The sequence below is a fragment of the Macaca nemestrina genome, chromosome 3 (genome assembly GCF_043159975.1).
Source record: "Macaca nemestrina isolate mMacNem1 chromosome 3, mMacNem.hap1, whole genome shotgun sequence".
NCBI classification, from domain to species: domain Eukaryota; kingdom Metazoa; phylum Chordata; class Mammalia; order Primates; family Cercopithecidae; genus Macaca; species Macaca nemestrina.
In genome coordinates, this window is record NC_092127.1 from 20,358,837 (window position 1) to 20,384,874 (window position 26,038).

At 37.7% G+C, this 26,038-nt stretch overlaps 1 protein-coding gene across 6 annotated transcripts in view; it reads left to right on the top strand.

Moving 5' to 3' along the window:
* The window catches only part of LOC105466693 (NIMA related kinase 1), a 229,035-nt gene that overhangs the window by 165,292 nt on the left and 37,705 nt on the right, over window positions 1-26,038 (top strand). For all 6 annotated transcript variants that reach the window (XM_071092827.1, XM_011715788.3, XM_011715791.3 and 3 more), the window contains 4 exons: window positions 249-337; window positions 1,683-1,930; window positions 20,976-21,127; window positions 25,794-26,002. In XM_071092827.1, coding sequence (XP_070948928.1) covers window positions 249-337; window positions 1,683-1,930; window positions 20,976-21,127; window positions 25,794-26,002 — 698 coding nt within the window. The remainder of the gene's footprint in view (window positions 1-248; window positions 338-1,682; window positions 1,931-20,975; window positions 21,128-25,793; window positions 26,003-26,038) is intronic.

Below are 26,038 nucleotides of genomic sequence, written 5' to 3' on the forward strand. Positions count from 1 at the left end.
AGAACCATTGTTATAAAACGTGGTGAGCCTGGTTGCTGTGAATGATTACTGTTTGGCGAGGATTTGAACAGGGTGAAAAATACAGTGTACTTATGTGAGAAAATATATATGAAAGTGAGAAAAATACTTGGAAGAGGGATCAAAGAATGCTAGTGAACTTGTGTTCCATTTTCTGTATTTTAGAGCACTTTTGTTTCTGGTAAACTACGTGTGTGTGTGTGTTTAATTAGTGTACCCATCTGTGGCAGGTTGGAAGATAGGATCACCATTCAAGAAAATGAAGTTTCTGAGGATGGAGTCTCGAGTACTGTGGACCAACTTAGTGACATTCATATCGGTAAGCATCATTGCATTAGTCTAATTACTTTCTGGAAGATTGTCAGTGATTATTAACATCAACCTGTTTTATTTGGTTAATATGTAAATAAGAAAGCATTCTTTATCAGTCATCTCAGTCATTTTAAAAATATAGGCATAGCACAGTGGACTACATTAATAAGCCTGGATTGTATGGCAACATGGCAGTGAATGTTTTTGGTCAGTTATTTTTATTGGATATTCAAAATGAAAAGAATTACTTGCCAAAGCTAAGCCAGGATACTAAGGACATTAAATAAATTGTCTTCTTTTTTAAATAGTATAAGTTAAAATATAAGAAAGGTAGGCTGGGTGCAATGGCTTACACCTGCAATCCCAGTGCTTTGGGAGGCGGAGGTGGGAGGATCACTTGAGGCCAGAAGTTTGAGACCAGCCTGGACGACATAGCACTACTCCATCCTACAAAAAATTTTTAAAATTAGCCAGACATGGTGGCGTGCCTATAGTCCCATCCACTCAGGAGACTGAGGTGAGAGGATGGTTTGAGGCCAGGAGTTCAAGGCTGCAGTGCAGTAGCACTGCACTCCAGCCTGGGCAATAGACCAAGAGAAAAAATAATTTTTTTCATCTAACCTATAGGAACAAAGATAAACTGGAACTAAGTATGTATCTAAATAGTGTATTTTTTCACATTTCTTTGGATTTGTTTCTTTTTTTTTTTTTTTTCATTTTGTTTTTCTTGAGAGACAGGGTCTCACTCTGTTGCCCAGGCTGGAGTACAGTGGCTCGATTATATCTTACTGCAGCTTTGAATTCCTGGGCTCAAAAAACCCTCACCTCATCCTCCAGAGTAGCTGGGACTATAGGCATGCGCTGCTACACCCAGCCAATTTTATTTTTTGTGGAGACATAGTCTCACTTAGTTGCTCAGGCTGGTTTCAAACTCCTGGCCTCAAGCAGTCCTCCACCTTGGCTAATGTTATTTTATTTTTTGTGGAGACAGAGTCTCACTTAGTTGCTCAGGCTGGTTTCAAACTCCTGGCTTCAAGCAATCCTCCCCCCTTGGCCTCCCGAGGGGCTGGGATTAAAGGCATTAGCCACCATGCCTAGCCTTGTGTCTGTATTGTAGAACTTTCAATATAATGAAAGTACATAACAAATTAAATCAACTCTCTGAAGATAAAACATTGTATCCTGTTAAAGATTATTTAGAAGGTAATATACTGACACACATATTTTGATTTTATTTTCCTGATATGTGGGTTTTTTGCTAGAATTTGTGTTACATAGTGTGCTTTATCAACATCATTTAGAACTTTAAGTACTGTATAGACTTACCACGTAATCTCTCCTTTCTACCACAGAGACGGGAGCCAATGATTCTCAGCACTCTAAATGTGATGTAGATAAGTCTGTGCAACCAGAGCCATTTTTCCATAAAGTGGTTCATTCTGAACACTTGAACTTAGTCCCTCAAGTTCAATCAGTTCAGTGTTCACCAGAAGAATCCTTTGCATTTCGATCTCACTCGCATTTACCACCAAAAAATAAAAACAAGAATTCCTTGCTGATTGGACTTTCAACTGGTCTGTTTGATGCAAACAACCCAAAGGCAAGTATTGTCCTCAAATGGGAACTATTATCCATTTGATAACATGTATTACTGTTTTTCTTTTATAAATCGTAATATTGAGTTTTAATCTCTTAACACAGACACAAACACACATCCAACAAAAACCTCCATCTTCTGAGCAAAGGAATTGCAATTGGGAGTACAACTTGGATAAAGACTATTTCATTGGCTTCCTGTTAAGGATTTTTTTTATAGAGTCTTTTACTTGAGCAAAAAGTCCCTTTATATACCCTCATGCACTATTGCTCTTTTCCACTATCCAACCTGACTTCCGTTTTTAGTATCACACTAGGCTTAAGCAATATATCTAAAAAAGACAGAGGTAGAGGTGCTGTATTGCCTAATTCGTATGTAAAAACATTAATAGATATTCATATGCACTTTCTCGTAGAAGTTTTTCAGACCTCTTTTTCTCACTTGCTATTTTTGAATATACGTAACCAATTTTTTCTTGTAAAAAATATCTCTACAGAAAATGTTGAAATGCAGGTAAAAATAAGAAATATCATTTGTTATATTACTTCTCATGTAATTTTTGCATATACATAACTTTTTACCAAAATAAGATGTTATGTATACTCTTTATAACCTTTTCTATTCAATATATATTATGATGTTATTGCAAATGCCATTATTACAATACTGTGATGAAAACAGCACTTTGTCATTGTCACATATTCTCTTTATATCATCATTAACTGAGCTGCTTATCATAATCTTTTTACAAATCTGTTTCTATTGTTGTACCTTTCCGCTTTAATTTTTGTTGTAATCACTTACACCTCGTATCTTTGTACATATCTACAATTATTTCCATAAAATAAATTTCTGTAAGTGGAATTGAAAAGGTTATAATGTATACTGCCTCATTTCTAAATAGTTTATAGTTCTGTCAATAGTATGTGAAAGCACATCCATTTCTCTGAATGTTAAATACCACCCACTATTATCATTTACTTAAAAATTATCTATTTAACAAATGAGTAATAGTATTGATTTGTATACATTTATGTTTCTGTGTTTTACAAATGAGGTTGGGCATTTTTTATTTATTTTAGCCAGTAAAGGAATGAATTGCCTGAATTCTTTAGTCCTTAACTATTTTTTTTTTTTTTTTTTTTGAGACGGAGTCTTGCTCTGTGCCCCAGGCTGGAGTGCAGTGGCGCGATCTCGGCTCACTGCAAGCTCCGCCCCCCCCCGGGTTCACGCCATTCTCCTGCCTCAGCCTCCCGAGTAGCTGGGACTACAGGCGCCTGCCACCTCGCCCGGCTAATTTTCTTGTATTTTTAGTAGAGACGGGGTTTCACCGTGTTAGCCAGGATGGTCTCGATCTCCTGACCTCGTGATCCGCCCGTCTCGGCCTCCCAAAGTGCTAGGATTACAGGCTTGAGCCACCGCGCCCGGCCAACTATTTTTTAAATATGTCATTTTGGCCAGGCATACTGGCTCATACCTACAATCCCAGCAGTTTGGGAAGCTGGAGTGGGCGGATCTCTTGAGCTCAGGAGCTCAAGACCAGCCTGGCCAACATGGCGAAACCCCATCTCTATTAAAACTACAAAAATTAGCTGGGTGTGGTGGTATGGGCCTGTAATCCCAGCTACTTGGAGTCTGAGGCAAGAGAATCACTTGAACCCGGGAGGTGAAGGTTGCAGTGAGCCAAGATTGCGACATTGCACTCCAGCCTGGGTGACAGAGTGAGTCTCTGTCTCTCATAAATAATAAATAGTCATTTTGATTTTCAGTTTAATTTTCCAACTGGGTATGCTTCCATTTTGTGGAGTATTTCCGTATGCTTATCTTAAATTTAGAGATTAAGTTTCCTCATTTATCTAATATCAGTCAGTCTTTTGAAAGGTGTGAACTACCAAAACACACTTATGATCTTCAGAGTTAGAGAGAAAGGCCTATAGATAAGGACTATCATACAATTCATGTACTTTTGTAGTAAAGATGTATAGCCCATCTTTAGCTCAGAGCTTCTTAATACCTTGTTGCTGTCTATAAAGTTAATATTCTTTGCATAATAGATTTGATTGTTTGATTTCCTTTTATGACCTTAGTCCAGCCTTCAGAGTTCTGTAGAAGAACTTACTCTGGAAGTAACCACAGCAAAGTAGAAGCAGCAATGCAGATTTCATGTAGAGGACTATTTGGAAAGAGGCAAGAAAAAACACTAGAAAATCAAAGCAGTCTGTAGCCATTTAGGAAAAGAACACAAAACCATCTCTGCCCATTCTGTAAATATTTATATAATCTGTTTACTAAGGTGGGATAATTTAACCTTTTATAAGCATGTTTAAAGCTCTTTTTTGCAAATGTTAAATTACTGGTGGGATTATTTTCTTGATTGAGGAAATTCCCCTTGTGCTTTGGATCCCACCTTCTCACTCTTCAAGGAACTGACTCCATTAATTTTGCCACTCTAACCTGTGTCATCAACTTTTCCTATCGTGGATCATTTACTCAACATATACGGTCTAATAAATCTCATCAAAAATAGCAAACTTCTTTTGAGCACAATATCCTTGTTTAGCTACCACCCCATTTCTCTATCCCTTTTGCAACCAAGCATCTTGACTATGTTGCGGTCTCATTGCAGTTTCCACATGCATTCACTTCCCAATACATTCCAATATGGCTTTTAGCCTGCTCGTCCACTAAAGCAGCTCTGTTCATATCATCAGTTACCAGTATGTTGAAAATTCTCTGCACCATTTTCTCTTTCACTTTTCTTAGCTTTTCTTCTTTCAACAGAGTTCATATATGCTGTACCATTAAATTCACTTTATCTGTTGATTCCCTTTATATTGTACTTTCCTGGTTTTTCTCTGAACTCAGTAGTCACTCTTCTGTGTCCACTGCTGGTTGATCCTACTCTAACAAATTTCTTAAAAATAATGTGTGTTTTTCTACTGTGAAATATACTATAAATGTCAATTAAGTCAAATTGGTTGATATTGTTGTTCAAGTCTTCTACATCTTTACTGATTTTTTAATCTATTTGAACTATAAATTGCTGAGGGAAGATTGAAATTCTTAACTACACTTGTGTAGTAGTCAGTTTTCACACTGCTATCAAGAACTACCTGAGAATGAGTAATTTATGAAGAAAAGATATTTAATCGACTTACAGTTCCACATGACTGGGGAGCTTCAGGAAACTTAATCGTGTCAGAAGGCGAAGGGGAAGCAAGGCATATCTTACATGGCAGCAGGAGACAGAGAGAGAGAGCTCATGGGCACGAAGGGGGAAGTGCCACACACTTTTAAATTGTCAGATCTCATGAGAACTCACTCACCATCACAAGAATAGCATGGGGGAAATCCGCCCCTATGATCCAGTCACCTCCCACCAGGTCCCTTCACTGACCCATGGGGATTACAATTGCGGATGAGATTTGATTGGGGACATAGCCCTACCATATCAACTTGTATAGGTAACTATTTCTTCTTTCAGTTATGTCAGTTTTTATTTTATGTATTTTGAATTTCTGTTTTGGGACAAATAAAAATTTAGTATTCTTATGTCTCCTGGATGAATTGATATGTTTATGTTTATGAAGTATTCTTTTTGTTTGATCATGTTGTTCAGTATCCTTACTGATTTTCTTTCTACTTATCGATTACTGAAAGGGAGTGTTGAAATTTCCACTCAGTTGCATTTAAACTAAGAATCAATGTGTCTTCTTAATGGATCAACCCCTTTGTCACCATGAAATGAATCCTTTTATCACTGGTCATATCACCTTGTCTGAAACATTTTCTCTGGTTTTATTATAGCCATTCCAGCTTTCTTATGCTTAATCTTTATATGGTATATATACACATTCTTTACTACTCTTAACCAAACATTTTATATTTAAAGTGGATTTCTTGCAGTTAGCGTGTTAGTCGAGTCTTGTTTTTAGCAAGTCTAACAATCTCTTTTAATTGATTAGACAATTTACATTTAATGTAATTATTAATATCACAACCATATGATTGGGTTTAAACCTACCATTTTGCTATTTATTTTCTATTTGTCTGGTCACATTTTTGTTCCCTTTTTACTTTTATTCTTCCTTCCTTTGGATTGAGTATTTTTAGCACCTTATTTTATCTCTACTGTTTGTTTTCAAGATACATCTTTAGCTTAGCATAATCTCCCTTCAAATAATATTATACCACTTCACATATGTCATAAAAGCCTTACAACCATAGGCAATCATGCACCACATAATGACATTTCAGTGAATTACAGACCCCATATACTGCAATGGTCCCATAAGATTATAATAGAGCTGAAAAATTCCTCTCACCACCTAATGACATCATAGTGTCACAGTGTAATGCGTTACTCACATGTTTGTGGTGATGCTGATGTAAACAAACCTACCACACTGCTAGTCCTATAAAAGTTTAGGACATACAATTATGTACAGTACCTAATGCTTGACAACAATAATAAATGACTGCATTCATGGTTTATGTATTTTTAATGCTTTACTTTTTATCATTATTTTGGAGTGTTCTACTTATTAAAAGAAAGTGAACCGTAAAACAGCCTCAGGCAGGTCCTTCAGGAGGTATTTCAGTGTATACCTTCAGGAGGTGTTTCAGTGTATAGTGTATAGTTGTCACAGGAGATGACAGCTCCATTCATGTTATTGCCCTTGAAGACTTTCTAGATTGGAGGTGGAAGACAGTGATATTGATCATCCTGACCCTCTGTAGGCATAGGCTAATGTGTGTGCTTGTGTCTTCAAGTTTATAAAGTGGAAAGATTACAGTAAGCTAAGGTTAATTTATTGAAGACAGAAAATTTTTAAATACATTTAGTGTAGTCTGTGTATACAATGTTTATATAAAGTCCACAGTAGTCTACACTAATGTCCCAGGCCTTCACATTTCACTCACCACTCACTCACTGACTTACCCAGGGCAACTTCCAGTTCCACAAGCTCCCTTCATGGTAAGTACCTATACAGGTGCACCATTTTTAATCTTTTATATGGTATTTTGACTATACCTTAGTGTTTAGACAGACAGATATTTACCATTGTATTACAATCTTCTATAATACTGAGTGTAGTAACATGCTATACAGGTTTGTAGCCTAGGAACAATAGGCTGTACCACATATCCTAGATATGTGGTAGGCTAATACCATCTAGGTTTGTGTAATTACACTCTGTGATGTTCACACAATGACAAAGTTGCCTAGCAACACTTTTCTCGGAGTGTATCTTTGTTAAGCAAAGCGTGACTGTGCTTCTATTCCCGTCCTGCCTGTCCTTCGTGGTATTGTTGTCAGGTATTTTTCTACCACATGTTATAAATTCCACAATCCATTTTTATTATTTTTGCTTAAACATTCATTTATCTTTTCCAGAAATCAGAAATTGAGAAAGTCTTTTATATTTACATATTTACTATTTCTGACATTTTTTGTTCTTTTGTGCAGAATTCAAGTTTCTATCTGGTATTATTTTTCTTCCACTTTAAGAACTTCCATTAACACTTCTTACACAGCCCTGTTGATGATGTTTTTTTCAGATTTTGTTTGTGTGAAAGTGTTTTTATTTCACCTTCATTTTGAGTGGATATTTCACTAAATATAGAATTATATTGTCTTCTGGGTTGCATTGTTTCTAAGAAATATGTGAGCTTTCTTACTTCGTGTATATAGTGTATCTTTTTCTCTGGCTTCTTTTACAGTTTTCTTTTTATCACTGGTTTCTAGCATTTTGATTATTAAATGCTTTGGTAAGGTTTTGGGGGAGTAAGGTTTTATAGGACTAGCAGTGTGGTAGGTTTGTTTACATCAGCATCACCACAAACATGAGTAATGCATTACACTGTGACACTATGATGCCATTAGGTGGTGAGAGGAATTTTTCAGCTCTATTATAATCTTATGAGACCAATGCTGTATATGGGGTCTGTAATGTGTGTGTGTTTATCCTGCTTTGGGGTTCATTGATCTTCTTGGACCCTTGGGTTTATACTTTTCATCAAATTTGGAAAAGTTTTGGCTATTATTTCAATTACATATTTTTTTCTCTTTCTCCCTACTCCCTTTTCTGTGACTCCAGTTACGTATATGTTAGACTGATACCATTCCACAGGTCACTAAGATTATGTTCATTTTGTTTTCAGTCTTTTTTTCTCTCTGTACTTCATTGTGGATGAATTCTATTAGTATGTATTCACGTTTACTTATCTTTTTTCTGCAATAATATACTATTAATCCCACTCAGTGAAACTTTTATTTTGATATTGTATGTTTTATCTTTAGAAGTTGTTTTTTGTATCTTCCATTTCTCTCCTCATTATGTTCATGTTTATCCTTTAATACTCCATTAAAATAGCTGGCTTAACATCCTTATCTGCAAGTTCCATCATCTGTGTATCTTTTTCTGTTGACTTACTTTTCTACTGGTGATGGGTCATATTGTCCTACTACTGGGTATGTTTTATAATTCTTTATTTGAAGGTGGACCTTGTGAATATTATATTCCTAGGTCTCTAATTTTTTTGTTATTACTGTCTTCCTGTAAAGAGTGTTGGGTTTAAGAGAGTCAAGTTACTTGTGGATATATTTTATACTTTTAAACTTTGTTTTTAAGCTTTGCTAGGACAAGTGTAAAGTTGTCTTCATTCTAGAGCTAGTTCAGCTTATTTCCAAGGCATGACCCTCTAGGGCCTCCACTGTACATCACAGGTGGTCTTGAGGAAACACCTCTCTCCCAGTCAGTTTGCTCATCTCCTACCTGGATGCGCTCTGAGCATTGTTCAGTCTACAGCTCCCCAGTTGTTTTGGCCTAGCTTTGTGAAGTTTCATTCTATACATACTCATGGCCTGTGCTCATCAAAGACTCAAAAAAACTACCTTGCAAAGTTTTGAAGTTTTTTTTATTTTTCAAATAAAACTCTCTTTTCTAGTTCTACCTCCCTGAACTTGGATCTTTGTCTCATCAATCTAGCAAGGCTGCACCCAAAGTCCAGATATTTTCTCCAGGCAGAAAGCCAGTTTAGTGGTAGGGTTTAGTTCATTCATTTCCCTTCTCACAGGGATGACAGTCGTGTGCTGCTTATTGTTTAATATCTAAACACAATGTCATGTATTTTGTCCAGTTTTCTAGTTGTTTCCTGTGGGAGGTTAAGTCTGGCCATTATTATCCTCTCATGGCCAGAGCTGGAAGTCTCCAGAAGATAAATGTGATATTTCAAGGCTATATCCTGGGCCTTCTTTATTTGCATTTGCTTCCCAAGTAATCTGACCCCAAGGCTTTAAATATAATTTATATGCTGGTAATACTCAACTTTATTACTCTAGCTCTTTCCTACAGATTATTCATCTATGTCATCAATCTATTAGTCATATCAACCAATTATTTCCTAACTTATCTTCCTCATTCTGTGGCTACCTGTGTGAAATCCATTGTCCAAATAGAAACCAGAAGTCTTTTTTAATATTATAAATTATGTCAAATCACAGCCATGCTTAAGACTTCAATGGCTTTCTGCTGCTTAAATAACATTCAGACTCTTTACCGTGGTCTACAAGGTTTCATGTGGCATTGACTGCCTCTCTGACCTCAAAACATTTTTCTCTAGCTCATTCTAACATTTTTCCCTTGATACACCACGCCCTTTCCTGCGAGAGTTTGCACTTGCTGTTACCCTGGCCTGAAATGAGCTTCTCTTTGTTCTTTTCAACTATGACTCATTATAGTCTTTCAAGTGGAGCCTTGGCTTCATTTCCACTTCTAGTAATTGCCATCCCAAGTAATGTCAGACATCATCATCTTAGCCATCAGGTTGGAAAATTACAGTTATAGGACATGCTACCGTAGCACATACAGGAAACTCTAATATAGTAGTTGTTAGCTTTTCAGCTTCACTTATTACAGTGATTTTATTTAAAGTGTATTTGTGAATGCACTTAATCTTTTTTTAATGTTAGAGACAGGGTCTTGCTCTGTCTTCCAGAATGGAGTGCAGGAGTGCAATCAGGGCTCACTGCAGCCTCAACCTCCTGGGCTCAAGCAATCCTCCCACCTCAGCCTCCTAAATAGCTGGTGAATGCTTCACCATGCCTGGCTAATTTTTAAATTTTTTGTAGAGACAGGGTCTCGCTAAGTTGCCCAGACTGGTCTAGAACTCCTGGACTCAAACAATCCTCCCACCTTGATCTTTCAAAAGTGCTGGAATTACAGGCGTGAGCCACCATGCCCAGCCAAATATGCTTAATCTTAGTCTTTGAGTATCTGATAACATCTAGACATTTATGTATCTGTGATACCTAATGTGAGGATTGTTAACCAGTACACCAAAGATCTGTCTTAAATAAGATGTACATTAATATATCTTCATGCTCTCAGTTTACTTTGGTGAGTAGTATAAGAAATTTTCTAGGAGACTTTTGTATTTACTTTGAGGATGTTGTTGTAAATCTTATCTACCACACAGTTTGAGAAGGAACAAATAAGTGAAAACACTTATAATGCATTATGATAATTCCTGTAATGGAGAGATGAATGTGGGATAGTGCGACCACTGAAGAGGAAATGATTATGTCTGTCCTAGAACAAAGAAAGATTTCTGAAAAAGTTTGCATGGTGGATGGGACATGGAGAACATTTAAAGCAAAAAAAACTGTCTTTAACATGAGATAGCACAGTGTGTTCGAGGCATTACAGCTAGTTCTTAGTAACTCAGATGTGAAGGAGGTAAGATTCCGGTCATCCTTATCCTTCAGCAGATGTCCTTAGTTTTCAAATTTGTGGGATCCTTTCCCCGGTTTCTAGAAAATGTCTCTCTTTTTTCTGAATAAAGGAATGCAATGTCTTAAAGACATAAAAGTGGAGCTGTTCTTGTGGCCCAAGTCCTCCCTTGTCCTCTTGCCCCTACCCCGCCCTACACCTCACAAGCAGTTCCTTAGCCACGTCTTTAGAGCCCTAGAATTCTGGGAATATGCTCTGGATCATGATACTAAGGCATTCTTCTAATATACTTTAAATGGCTCTTTTTGCAGAAACTAAGATGTAATGACAGTAAACTGAATTACACGTTTAAGCAACCATACAGATAGTAGTTAGTGGCTTACTTGATCACTGTAATGGTGGCAATCAGAGTAATGCTTTGATTGCCACCATTCATCAGCAGGGCTATAAGTGTTGACCTGGAATAATCACGGTTATTCCAGAAGACTGCCCTTCCTTTTATGCTACATATTTGTTTATACCCTGCTTCAGACCAGAAGAATTGATCACATCCAAATATACAGGTTGTGCTAGAGAATAAGCATTATAAACAGCAAGCCACTAGCAACTATTATACATAGCTATTAATATTGAATATGAGATTTGTTTGATAGTCAAAATGAAAAGAGAATTATAAACTATGCCATATTCCCCAGAGGAGAGAAATATATAAATTTTTTAGGGGAGTAAATGCTTTCCTTGCTTCTTCCCTCTGTAAGAGATTTCTCTACTGGAGTTTTCTATAACAACCAATAAATTCTGTAACCTGTGATAACTTCAGTACTATTTCTACTGTAAATACAGTAAATGATTTTTTAAGGTAGTTATAAAGTGACTTGCTGAAATGAAGTATAACACTTGGAGATCACTGAAGGTTAGTTTGTGAAAGGTCAAAATTAAACAGTCTAAAATTGTTGTTTTCTCATGGTTTTGTTTACATAAGGACAGATTCTAGATTACCAAATGAATTAGCTGCTTGTCTTTGAAAGAGTCACATTTTGCAATAAAGCTTTTAATAGATTATTCAGTGGAGGGCACTGCAAAGGCATGCCATGCAGTACTCTATGTTGTTGGCTGATAACTTAGAAATCCGATGAGGCAGCAATACGATTGATAACCTATAATGGAAAATGACTATAACTAGTTAGGTGGCCAGCTGTTTTTGTTAAAGTAGGTTACAGAGCAATTTTTAGTCAAAACTAGAACTTCTTCATGAAAACCTTTTTGTTCATTCACCGTTTTGTTCATTCACCATTGATTAATGATCAGTTTGTTCTGACCATAGAGCCTTCACGCTGGAATTTTAATGTGGGCACCATGAAGAATGTTTGTCTAAAATAGATTCTTATACCTCGCATCTAAAGGTATTTGTTTTAATATATCTGGAGCAGAGGTCAGGAATATGCATTTTTGGCACACACTGTAAGTCAGTCTGCTGCTGGTGGTCCACATTCCCCACTCGAGAAATACTGCCACAGATGACAGTTGACCCAATGCAGCCTATAAAGTGTTTAAAGTATGTTATATGTCAACCCTCTTTGACTGCTAAAAATATTAATAATGCCTCAAAAGAATGTCTAATTTTGAGTGCTATGCCTTTCCAATGAACTACAATTATGAACACCTTATCAAATACATTCATAAATATTAAACAAGTTAATTTTCTATATAGGGTTATTGGATAGCAACCAATAAAATTTTGGAAAGAGGCTACTAATATGATGTCTACTTCTTGGTGGTAATAAAAAGGAAGTACCAAATTTAAGACCATATTATCAGAGTAATACAGATTATACTGACCTTTCTGTTGTTACTAGTAGGATGTATGACTCTAACTCATTAAAATGTAAGCAAAATAGTAGTGATCAGAAAACAGCCTTGCATTGTTCATAATTATTAATATTTTTTATCTTGGGAAATAACTATGGACTGCTTTGATTTTGCAAAGGTATCTAATAAAAGTATACTAATTATTAGTGTAATAGTAGCTGGCTAATAGTGTTCTAGCTGCTTGACATATAATTACTTCTCACAAGGACCCTATGTGACAAAGACTGTTTTTTTGAGACTGAATCTCACTCTGTCACCCAGGCTGGAGTGCAGTGGCACAATCTTGGCTCACTGCAACCTCCGCCCTCTGGGTTCAGGCGATTCTCCTGCCTCAGCCTCCCAAGTAGCTGGGATTGCAGGTGCCTGCCACCACGCCCAGCTAATTTTTGTATTTTTAGTAGAGATGGAGTTCCACCATGTAGGCCAGGCTTGTCTTGAACTCCTGACCTCAAGCGATCTGCCCACCTCGGCTTCCCAAAGTTCTAGGATTACAGGCGTGAGCCATCGTGCCTGGCCATTAATACTGTTGTCTCCATTTTACAGGTGAGAAAATTACAGTGCAGAGAGGTAAAGTACATAGTGTGTCAGTGTAGATTTTGAAGGACGTATTAGTGACATGAAGTGACTGATCTAGTTTCTTACACAAAGACTGATTAAAGGTCATTTAAAATTGTACTTTCTGTTTATCACTAATTTATTCATAAAATAACTGTTGCCTGTGGTGAAGTACTTCCTGCATTGCCATCTTATATGCAAACTTGCCTGGAAAACCTTGGAATTTGTTGTAGAGGAATGTGGCATAAAATTTAGGTGTATTTGGGAGGCCAAGGCGGGAAGATCACTTGAACCCAGGAGTTTGAGAGCAGCCTGAGCAACATAGTGAGCCCCATCTCTTTTTTTTTTTTTTTTTTTTTTTTTGAGACGGAGTCTGGCTCTGTCGCCCGGGCTGGAGTGCAGTGGCCGGATCTCAGCTCACTGCAAGCTCCGCCTCCCGGGTTCCCGCCATTCTCCTGACTCAGCCTCCCGAGTAGCTGGGACTACAGGCGCCGCCACCACACCCGGCTAGTTTTTTGTATTTTTTTTAGTAGAGACGGGGTTTCACCGTGTTCGCCAGGATGGTTTCGATCTCCTAACCTCGTGATCCGCCCATCTCGGCCTCCCAAAGTGCTGGGATTACAGGCTTGAGCCACCGCGCCCGGCCAGTGAGCCCCATCTCTACAAAAAAATTTTAAAATTAGCCAAGCATGATGTCACACACCCACCTCTAGTCCCAGCTGCTTGGGAGGCTAGGTGGGAGGATGGCTTGAGCCCAGGAAGTCAAGGCTGCAGTAAGCCGTGTTCATGCCATCACGCCCCAGCCTGGATGACAGAGTGTGACCCTGTCTCAAAAAAAACTTAGCTGTAATATTTAAATATTAATAACTATAGTTTGAAGGAGTAAAGACTTGCTTTAAAAAAAAAGTGGCATAAACTAAATTAACACCACACATCTGTGGTGTTAAGTGAACAGAATGGTAGAATTTATAGCCCACGAATCAGAACAGTCTGAAAAGTTTGGGTCCGTATATTCAGTGAACTCCATCAAAGAGACATTCAATCTCAGTCTCCTTCCCTCTCTCTCTCCTTGCCTCCCTCTCTCCCTCTCTTTCTCCCTCTCTCTTCCTTCCTCCCTCCCCCAACTACCCCCGTCAGTCTTATTCCAGCAGAGACCTGTGGCTCTGAAACATAGATAAGCCTTTCTCCTTTCTGTTGCTAGAACTGTTCTCTGGTCTTGTGGTGATAACTTTTCTAAGTTCAGAATTCCCAGAGTCAGGATACTTTTCTTCCCTAAAAGTATCATAAGGCAAGGACTAGGTCTGTTTTCAATCACCATTATATCCTCAGCATCTACTACACGGTTAATGCCCAATAAATTCTATCTGTGGATAGAATGTATTCATCAGTTAGGGAGTTTTTACATATGATTGCTTTGTACCTTACCAAATCTACCTTCGTTTTGATAAAGGAATAGGCCAAAGAAGTCCAACAGTAGAAGATAATGGTGAAGCATTGTTTAAAGTTCATTCTCTACCATAAACCTTTCCTTTTCTTTGTCCTGTTAGGGAGAATTCATCAGTGATGCGTTTTGATTAAAAGCCTTTTACAAGGAGGCTTTTAAAAGTAGAAATCAGTCGGCCAGGCATGGTGGCTCAAGCCTGTAATCCCAGCACTTTGGGAGGCCGAGGTGGGCCGATCACGATGTCAGGAGCTCAAGACCATCCTGGCTAACATGGTGAAACCCCGTCTCTACTAAAAAAACAAAAAAATTAGCCGGGCGTGGTGATACATGCCTGTGGTCCGAGCTACTCGGGAGGCTGAGGCAGGAGAATGGTGTGAACCCGGGAGGCGGAGCTTGCAGTGAGCCGAGATTGCGCCACTGCACTCCAGCCTGCGCGACAGAGCGAGACTCCGTCTCAAAAAAAAAGAAAGTAGAAATCGGTCTATGGAAACACTGTTCTACCTTCAGAAGGAACAAAGGTAGAACAGGTTTGATAAGCAGTTTAAAGCCAGTGATACAGTGTTGTATTCTTCTCTAAAGAACAACTGTTTCTTTAAAAGTGCAAACTGATGAAGCCTGTTTGGTTGTCCTCACAAGTGGATACAGGATGAATTTGTGGAGTTCCCACCCCTCTGCTTCTCACTCTGAGTCAAGCTATTGTAAGGCAGATTCGTTTAGTCAACAAATATTTATTAAATATCTACTATGTGCCAGGTATCACTCTAAATTCTAGAGTTACAGTAGTGAGGAAAACAGACAAAAATCCTCTGCTTATGGAGCCATTCTAATTGGAGAATATAAATGATAAAATACATGATCATAAATAATTGGAAAAATTGAAGCAAGGCTGGTGGAGAAAGTTTGTGTACATGAGCTCCATTTCTCCTCCACCTTATCTGGAGCCTGCTAGTCAGGTATGAAGGTATTCTTCAGAGGTTACTCCTGGCTGGGATACATGCCTTCATAATTCAGTTGAATGGTCTGTAGGCCAACATAGATTTGTAAAGATTGAAATCAAAACTTTGCATTTGTTATGATTTTATAAAGGGAAATATTTTATCAATATATTTTTTCCAATCGAATTTTTAAAAATAGTAACATTTTCAAGATTTGATTAATTTATAATCCTATGAAATCTGAAGTAGGTTGAGATAAGAAAATTACCTGCTAACTCCGCTTCATTTGCAGCCAGTTAAAATGACATAAAAGTCAGTCATGGCGGTGCGCAGTGGCTCACACCTGTAGTCCCAGCACTGTGGGAGGCTGAGGCAACTGGATCACCTGAGGTCAGGAGTTTGAGACCAGCCTGGCCAACATGGTGAAACCCCCATCTCTACTAAAAATACAAAAATTAGCCAGGTGTGGCGGCACACGCCTGTAATCCCAGCTACTCGGGAGGCTGAGGCAGGAGAGTCGCTTGAACCCAGGAGGCAGAGGCTGCAGTGAGCCAAGATTGCACCACTGCACTCCAGCCTGGGCAACAAGAGCAAGACACCGTCTCAAAAAAATAAAAATTAAAAAATTAAAAAGTCAGTCATGAACACCGAGGTCTTAAAAAAAACAAAACCAAAAAAAAAAAAAAAAAACAGAGTCAGATAAAGATCATAATATCAGTTTTATTTTTGATAAAGCTCTGTTGGAAAATGTGACTTAGATTTGGCCTAAAATCATGCCTCTCAATATTTTCCTCCAATGACTAGTCCTTGGAATCTGAAGAACAAACTTCCTTAACCCACAATAAGAGCTTTATATCCGTCAAGCTCCAGTAGCAGGAAGACTGAGAGTGAGACCCATCTTGTCCCTAGAAAGCAGGCGTAGGCCTGAGCTATTTGTGCTCACCACAAGGCAACAGAAGGGAAACAGGATACGCATACACTTTGTGGCAGGCAAATCTGAGAAAGAACAGGAAGGACACACACTTTATTGTCAGTGCCCTCTTGCAAATTTGCCTTCAATCAGCTCGTGTTTCTTCACTTTAGGTGATAGTGGATAAGGGATGGAGAGAGACCAGATGTGTTCTGTGGATAGGGAGTGGGATGAAAAACTGATCTCCTTTATGAAAACTTGAGAATTTCTTGTTAAAGCAAATGCTAAGTGGCAAAAAATGATTAACGTATAATTCACATAAATAGCACATGTACCTTAGATGTCTTTGATTTGTCAAAGTATTCCATTCTTCGATAATGTCCATAGTTTTTGCCTTTGGGAAGTGTTCCTAATTTTTAAATTAATGTTTTAAATCCATTTCGAGCCTGATTTATGGGTTGAAGTAAGCAGATATTCACAGAGGTTATTCTTAGGGAGCAGCAGCAGTATTTAATTACAGTAAACAGGCTAAACAGATGTGCCCGTCATAAGCCATTTGGTAGTGTAACTAGAATACTACTACTTCCTAATTTCATATGAAAACTACTGAAGCCCAAAGAGTGAATTAGAATAATTTTGAGTAGAATTTTTTTTTTTTTTTTTTTTTTTTTTTTTTTTGAGACAGAGTCTCACTCTGTCGCCCAGGCTGGAGTGCAGTGGCGCAATCTCGACTCACTGCAAGCTCCGCCTCCCAGGTTGATGCCATTCTCCTGCCTCAGCCTCCCGAGTAGCTGGGACTATAGGTGCCCCCCACCACACCCAGCTAATTTTTTCTATTTTTTAGTAGAAACGGGGTTTCACCATGTTAGCCAGGATGGTCTCGATCTCCTGACTTCATGATCCACCCACCTCGGCCTCCCAAAGTGCTGGGATTACAAGGAGTCGAATTTTTTAGTTGAAATTCAGTTAATGCAAGTAATACTGAATTCATTCACTATGTTATATGGTTCTCTACATCTTTGAAAAAAATAGAACTAACCAACAATAAAAACTGAAGGGAACATTTTAAGGTTCCCTAAAATTTTGTACTCCTGTTTGAATTTTTAATGGTACCAAATGCTAGATGTGTAAATTATTATGTAACAATCATAAAAAAGAAAAAAAAACTATACATGAAGATCTCAGGCAGTGTGTTATATAGATGAGCCGTTATTTTCAGAAAGAGTTCTTTTTGTGGATGTTAAAACTATAGAATATTGTTTAAACAACATAGAAATAGTAGAATCAGAATTATAGAACTGAAAGTGTTCTTTTATAAAATTCTCTCGTCCAAAGATGAATAAACTGCTTCAAACTTACTAGTCTAGTATCCAGAATCTACAAGGAACTCAAACAAACTAGAAAAAAACAATCCCATCAAAAAGTGAGCAAAGGGCGTGAATAGACATTTCTCAAAAGAATATAAACATCCAACAAACATATGAAAAACTGCTCAACATCACTATCATCAGGGAAATGCATATTAAAGCCACAATGAGATACCACTTACGCCTGCAAGAACAGCCGTAATTTTTTTTTCTTTTATTTTCTTTAGTTTTTGAGGTGAAGTCTCGCTCTGTCGCCCAGGCTGGAGTGCAGTGGTGTGATTTTGGCTCACTACAACCTCCGCCTCCTGGGTTTAAGCAATTCTCCTGCCTCAGCCTCCCAAGTAGCTGGGATTACAGGCACACGCCACCACACCTGGCAGATTTTTGTATTTTTAGTAGAGACAGAGTTTCACCATGTTGGCCAGGCTAGTCTCAAACTCCTGACCTCAAGTGATCCACCTGCCTCAGCCTCCCAAAGTGCTGGGATTGCAAGTGTGAGCAAGCCAGCCACTGTGCCTGGCCAAGAATGGCCATAATTAAGAAGTCCAAAAACAATAAGTGGCTGGGCGCGGTAGCTCACACCTGTAATCCCAGCACTTTGGGAGACCAAGGCGTGTGGATCAGGAGATCAGGAGATCAGGAGATTGAGACCATCCTGGCTAAAACGGTGAAACCCCGTCTCTACTAAAAATACAAAAAATTAGCTGGGCATGGTGGCGGGCGCCTGTAGTCCCAGCTGCTCAGGAGACTGAGGCAGGAGAATGGTGTGAACCTGGGAGGCAGAGCTTGCAGTGAGCTGAGATCGTGCCACTGCCCTCCAGCCTGGGCGACAGAGCGAGACTCCGTCTCAAAAAAAATAATAATAGTAAAACAATAGATGTTGGCTTGGATGTGGTGAAAAGGGAACACTTTTACACTGCTAGTGGGAATGTAAATTAGTACAACCACTATGGAAGACAGTATGGAGATTTCTTAAAGAACTAAAAGTAGAACTATCATTCGATCCAGCAATCCCACCACTGGGTGTCTACCCAAAGGAAAAGAAGTCATTATATGAAAAAGACACACACACACACACACACACACACACACACACACACACACGCATGTTTATAGCAGCAAAATTTGCAGTTGCAAAGATAAGGAAACGACCTAACTGCCCATCAACCAAAGAGTGGATAAAGAAAATGTGGAATATACGTACCACGTACCTCGGAAGACTACTCAGCCATTAAAAGGAATGAAATAATGTCTTTTGCAGCAACTTGGATGGAGCTGGAGGCCATTATTCTAAGTGAAGTAACTCAGAAATAAAAAACCAAATAGCATATGTTCTCATTTGTAAGTGGGAACTAAGCTGTGAAGACACAATAATGGACTTTGGGGACTCATGGGGGGAAGGGTGAGAGGTAGGTGAGTGATAAAAGACTGCACATTGGGTACAGTGTACACTGCTTGGGTGTTGCATGCACCAAAATCTCAGAAATCACCACTAAAGAACTTACCCATGTAACCAAAAATCACCTGTACCCCAAAAACTATTAAAATAAAAAAATCATTTGTATTGTTAAAAAGATGAAAAGGAAAAATGAAAATAAATAAATCTACAGGGAAAAAAGCCTCCAAAGCCAAGGGGGAGTCAGTGGGGGGACTTATTAGTCTACCAGGGAATACTGTGAACATGAAGGGCTTATCCAGTTGATAGCTGTCAGATTAGTGGGTTGGTATAAACCTGTTCTGGCAGGTAAGTTGTCAAATTACATGACCACTTGAAATTTCTTTTGTTTAGCAAAAGGAGTAAACTAGAATTGAGATTATTTTATCAGGGCCAAAATATATCTTAGCCTAAGAAATATTGCATTATTTTATGTAGTCCTCTCAAATTTAAGTATATAATGCGTATGTGCTATTTATTGATTAGCAGGTACCTAAGGAAACCATTTCTGGTATATAGTGCTAGTTTATAATATACATGGTTCAAACCATTAAAATAATTAACAAGGAACGTGTTATTCTGCAGACACTGGGAAATTCAACAAAAGAAATACTTTCGGTACCATCACTAAGTGATTTAATAAGCAGTGTACTTTTACCAACTTGTAGTTCCTAACAGTTTTTCCCTTGAATGTGAGAACATTTAAATTATATTCAAATAATGGAAATCTTTTTCATTATTCTCAAAAACAGATTGTACCAATAAAATTGGCCAAGTATATAAATTTTCATTAATATGCTAAACATTGTGTTTTCCTCACAGGCTCCCATCTGGTGAAGAGTTCTTATCAGTGCCTTAGTAGTCATGTTTCAAATCTCACAGATTCCTTTAGGGTTAACCCAGCTGTGAGAGTTATGTATGTAGTTAGTTGTTTCATAGCCCTGTCTATCACATTCTAATTGTTGAAAGGTTGTTGGACAGAGGCTATTTCTATTATTCCTTGTCTTATCCAGTACAGATTCACATTTTCAACACCTCAACTGTGCGTTTTTCTTTCCTCAACTCAGTTGACTGAGTTTCTTCTTACTATTCCTACAAATTATGCTCAGCATTGACATCAAAGTGCTTGTCCTTCCAGCCTTCTGTTCTAGTGAGAAAGCTTCCACTCAGTCCCATGGTCAGGGAAGCACTGATAGGCTTCTCTCTGCACTGATTTGAGGCCCCTGATTTCACCAGTATGTGGCTAATCAGCAGTTCCTACAATTGAGTGATACAAGGGGCCATCAATTATGTGTGGTGGCACTTAGCCAAACTTCGGACTAACATGCTGCAGCATTTGGGCAAGACTGTGTGGGGCAAGTTGACCATAGGAAGATGAGAGGAACATTTAGCAGAAACACCATGAAAGAGGAACAAATGGGTCATGAGTGAGAAGGAGAAAACAGGTAGTTTCTAGCACTGCCTGATTCCTGACAGATATCCAAGTCCATTCCATGTATATACCTAAATAAACACCTCTCCCACTTTTCAAAGGTGGTATCAGGGAATTCCTGTGCTAGAACCCAAACATAACTCACAAGTTTAGTTTCCTGTGAAACAAGACTGAGCTGAAATTCAAGATAATTAGGTTCTAGCTTTATGCAAGTCACCTTTGAATCCTCTAGCTCTAAAAATATTTTTTATATATATATTTATATATATACCTATGTAACAAAATTGTGATTGGTTCTAGTTTTCTCTCATTTTTATGTTTTAATTATCTTTCTCCTAATAAGAAATTTGTTGATTTTTATTTTAGATGTTAAGGACATGTTCACTTCCAGATCTCTCAAAGCTGTTCAGAACCCTTATGGATGTTCCCACCGTAGGAGATGTTCGTCAAGACAATCTTGAAATAGATGAAATTGAAGATGAAAACATTAAAGAAGGACCTTCTGATTCTGAAGACATGTGAGTATAATGTCATTAGTAAACAGCATTAAAAGAGTTTCTGAATTTATATGTAAAAAAAGAGGGAATAACTTAGCTCTTTTTTTAAATCGTTAACCTCTGCTTTTATGTCTTCTGTATATTATTTTTATATATTTTAAGAAACAGGGTCTCACTCCGTCACCTAGCTGGAGTGCAGGCTGGACACAGTGGCTATAATGTCATTGGTAAACAGCATTAAAAGAGTTTCTGAATTTATATGAAAAAAGGAGGGGATAACTTACCTAGCTCTTTTTTTTTCATCATTAACCTCTGCTTTTATATCTTCTGTATATTTATCTGTTTTAAGAGACAGGGTCTCTATCACCTAGCTGGGGTGCAGGCTGGACACAGTGGCTCACGCCTACAATCCCACCAACCACATTGGGAGGCCAAGGCAGGAGGAATGCTTGAACCCAGAGTTTGAGATCAGCCTGGGCAACACAGCGAGACACGATCTCTACAAAAAATTTTTTTTTTTCTTTTGAGATGGACTCTTGCTCTGTCACCCAGGGTGGAGTGCAGTGGCATGATCTTGGCTCACTGCAACCTCTGCCTCCCAAGTTCAAGTGATTCTCCTGCTTCAGCCTCCTGAGTAGCTGAGATTACTTGCCACCACACCTGGCTAATTTTTGTGTTTTTGGTAGAGACGGGGTTTCACCATGTTGGTCAGGCTGGTCTCAAACTCCTGACCTCAAGTGATCTGCCCACCTCGGGCTCCCAAAGTGCTGGGATTACAAGCGTGAGCTACCACATCTAGCCAAAAAAATTTTTTTAAATAGCCAGGTTTGTTACCACACACCTTGTAGCCCCAGCTACTCAGGAGGCTGAGGTGGAAAGATCACTTGAGCCCAAGAGTTTGAAGCAGCAGTGAGCCGTGATCATGCCACTGCACTCCATCCTGAGCAACAGAGTGAGACCCTGTCTCAAAAATGAAAAATAAATAAGCTGGAGTGCACTGGCATGATGATAGCTCACTGCAGCCTCCAACTCCTGGGCTCAAGCAATCTTCCCACCTCACCTTCCCAAATAGCTGGGATTACAGGTGTGAGCCACTGGGCCTGGCCAAGTTAATTTATTATTGCAGAAAAATAAATTTATAAATTTAGTGTAGCCTAAGCACATACTGTGTTTATAAGTCTATAGTAGTGTGTAGTAATGTCCTAAGATAAGTACCCTATAAAGTTTACCATTTTTTATCTTTTATACAATGTTTTCACTGTACCTTTTCTATGTTTAGATATATTTAGAATAGACAGATATCGTTGTGTTACAGTTGCTTCCAGTATTGAGTACAGTCATATGCTGTACAGGTTTGTAGCTTAGGAGTAACAGGCTCTACTATATAGCCTAGGTATGTAGTTAACTATACTGAGTAGGTTTGTGTAAGTACATTTTATGATGTTAGCACAACATGAAATTGGCTGTAACAATGCATTTCTCAGAATGCTTCCTGTTGTTAAGTAATTCATGACTGTGCTCTACAGTTTCCCAGGAGAATGACCAGAAAGCTCCACATCCACCTCCTGCCATGTATCATTTCAAAGCCATGGCAATGGGGAGTTACGAGGTTGACTAGTTTTGTTCGTGTGTGTGTGTACACATGTGTAAGTACACACATGTGGTCTGCATGTAATTGGATTGTTTTCACAAAATTGCTTTCTTTGTGATTCATGGGGAATCCTGAATCTGGGAGGGAAATTTAACAAGCAATACCTCTGAGAGCTGTGAGGAGTGATGGCCCCTTAGATAAGAACCTTCCTTTACCTTGTTCAGTGTTGGTCAGCCCTCTCAACCCCCTCAGACAAATGTTACACACTTTTTGGGGTAATAAAACCAGAGTTTCCTAAAATGAGGTGAGAAGGTACAGTGTGTTCAAATCACCAGGAGAAAAAGTTATAAAATATTAGAATTTTTTATAATTTATTTTGTAATTTCTTTGAACTTGTTCCTGTTTTTTACTTTACCTTTGGAAAGAACTTGTGTTTTGATCTGATTGAAAGTGTTATATCACTCTCATAATGTTTTCTTCCGTAATGAGTTACATAGATCGATGCTGCTGGCACATTTTATTTTCTGGTTTTTGGTTCTTTTTTAAGCCTTGCCCTTGCAAACTTCTTAAGTTTCTAGTGAAACTTTATTTTTAAAAGATTGCCTTTTTCATTTTTCTTAGAGTTCTGTAGATTTTTGCTAATGACCTTACAATCTAGAAGAAAAGTTACCTTTTTACTTTTATTTCTTCTACTTGACTGTGGTCATTGAACACTGAAATATTGTGTTTTTATTAATCCTGTTGGAGAACATAACAACATTTAGGATTTTTATTGTTGACAAACTGCTAAGTAAAATTTTTTTTTAATTTTTTTTCCCAAAATTTTATGAAATCATTTATTTTTATCTGAATGAACTGCAGCTTGTGGCTTGTGTTCTTTTGTTTTTTTCTTTCTTCTAAGCTGCTAAGTTTGTGTTATGCATGTGTTCTTTTAATGAACAATTGATGACAGAATATTATTTTAAAACTTAAGTTAGAAGCCTTTAGTATTAATTGAAAATTTTGAAAATCAAGTTGTTTTTAAAGTATGTTATTTCATATTGTTATAGGGATATTTCACTTGATGTTTGTTTGGAAAATTATTTTTATTTTTTGGTCTAAAATTTAGTTAGGGTTTTATAAGAAAACCAACTAAAAACTGAATTCAAGACCAGATTTTTTTTAAGTACCTTAAAGTTTTTTGGTGCTCATTTAGTAAAAGATCTTAATCTTCTCACACTTTCTTACAGTGGCAAGCTTAGCTGCCTCAATTGAATACCATCTGCAGAGGGCACTAATTCCTCTAGGCTAGCCACTAGATGATTTTATGAACAGGTCAATATTTACTCGTTGTAGTAATGGTACATAGCAGGTGTGCATGCTCTGTTGATTTTTTTTTTTTATAATAAAATTTTTTGGGGAGATAGGGTCTTACTCTGTTGCCCTGGCTGTAGTACAGTGCTGCAATCATAGCTCACAGCAGCCTTGGACTCCTGGGCTCAAGCAGTCCTCCTGCCTCAGACTCCCTAGTAGCTAGGAATACAGGCTCATGCCACCACGCCTAGCCAAGTTTTTTGCAATATTTTTCTAGAGAGGTCTCGCTATGTTGCCCAGGCTGGTTTCAAACTCCTGGCCTCAAGCAGTCCTCTTGCCTCAGCCTCCCAAAGGGCTAGGATTACAGGCGTGAGCCACTGCACCCAGCCTAAATTAGTCTTGTAATTGTATGTTAAGTTAAATGCTACTAGTGGGATGAGTCAAGAGATTAGACACTATTTTCTCATTCTAATTAGATGCCTAGATTTTCTATAGCTCCTACAAGTCAAATTATAGGAGTTTGTATATATAAGTACAAAATGAAGATATTTCTACATAAAAAGATTATTTACTCTTTCTCTTAATGGAAATTATATTGACAGTCTTGCACAATAGTGTTTATATTTTAGTTCTTTAGTACATATTTGATTTGAGTCTAAACTCTTAGAAAAGCCTTAATTAGCCTTTGTGTTCTATTAAGCATTGCCTTCCTGATAGATGAAATCCTCGGCTTAGGTTCACAATCTCTTTCAGAAGTCTTCAGACATCTAAAACATCAATTAACTCCTTTAGTCTACAAACTTTTCCATTTACATTCCATGTTAGAAGAAAGAAGCAAATCATAAAAGGCAAAAAAAATTTCTGAGTATGTTCCTTGGATATTACAGAAGTGGTCAAAGGCCTAGATTTCAGTGCTCTGTCATTTACTGACTATGTGGCCTTGACCAAGTCATTTAAACACTTTGGTTCATAGTTTTCATGTCTCTAAAGTGATTTTTTATGGATAAAATTTGAGTAATAGGATAAAACTCTTTAAAAAACGAAAGTTCTATATAAATGTAAGGTATTATTTATGTGACTTATTTCATTCCAGCATCTATAATCCCATGAAAACAGAATTAATATTCTGACCAATACTTTAGAAACAAGATTCTCCAGTGAAGAATTATGATGGTTGGTATAGGGTAGTTACACAGAAAATCTATTTATTATGTATTTTAGAACATTTTTAAGAATAAGCATCTAAAGATAAGATTTCTGGTGACCATTTTATTCACTGGGTCATCCTGTTAACATGAATATATAATTTCCTAAGTATTTCTGTTTCTAAAAGTTCAAATGCCCAATGGGCATTTATATGGAAAGCCTTTTGTGTAGTGTCTAGCTATTAGCCACATGGATATTTTGAAAATTACAGAATTCCATAAAAGAGAAAATAATTTACTATTATTTGTTTTAGAAAAACTTCTATAGTCTGGCCTCTTAAAATATCAAAACATTGTTTCAGAATTTAAGCAATGAGTAACATTAATAGTTATGTGATTCTCTTTGGCAAGTTGGGATCATTTAAACAAATCATCTTCTGGCTTATGTATTCCAGAATATGTGTTGTGTTCATCGTCAACTTACTGGTGAAAAACAATGTAGGTTTTTTCCAGATTTTTTGTTATCTATTAGGATTTTTTAAGTAGAAGTGCCTACATATTGAGTAAAAGTAACATTTCAGCATGAGGTAGTTTTAGTTGTTTAACTTCGTAAATTTCAGTATGTTTGAAACTTTCAGTTAAACCTTTTAAATTTCAGTGTGTTTGAAGAAACTGACACAGATTTACAAGAGCTACAGGCCTCAATGGAACAGTTACTTAGGGAACAACCTAGTGAAGAATACAGTGAAGAAGAAGAGTCAGTCTTAAAGAACAGTGATGTGGAGCCAACTGCAAATGGGACAGATGTGGCGGATGAAGATGACAATCCCAGCAGTGAAAGTGCCCTGAACGAAGAATGGCACTCAGGTGCATAATCAGAGTTTTGGACCTTTTTCTTTTTCA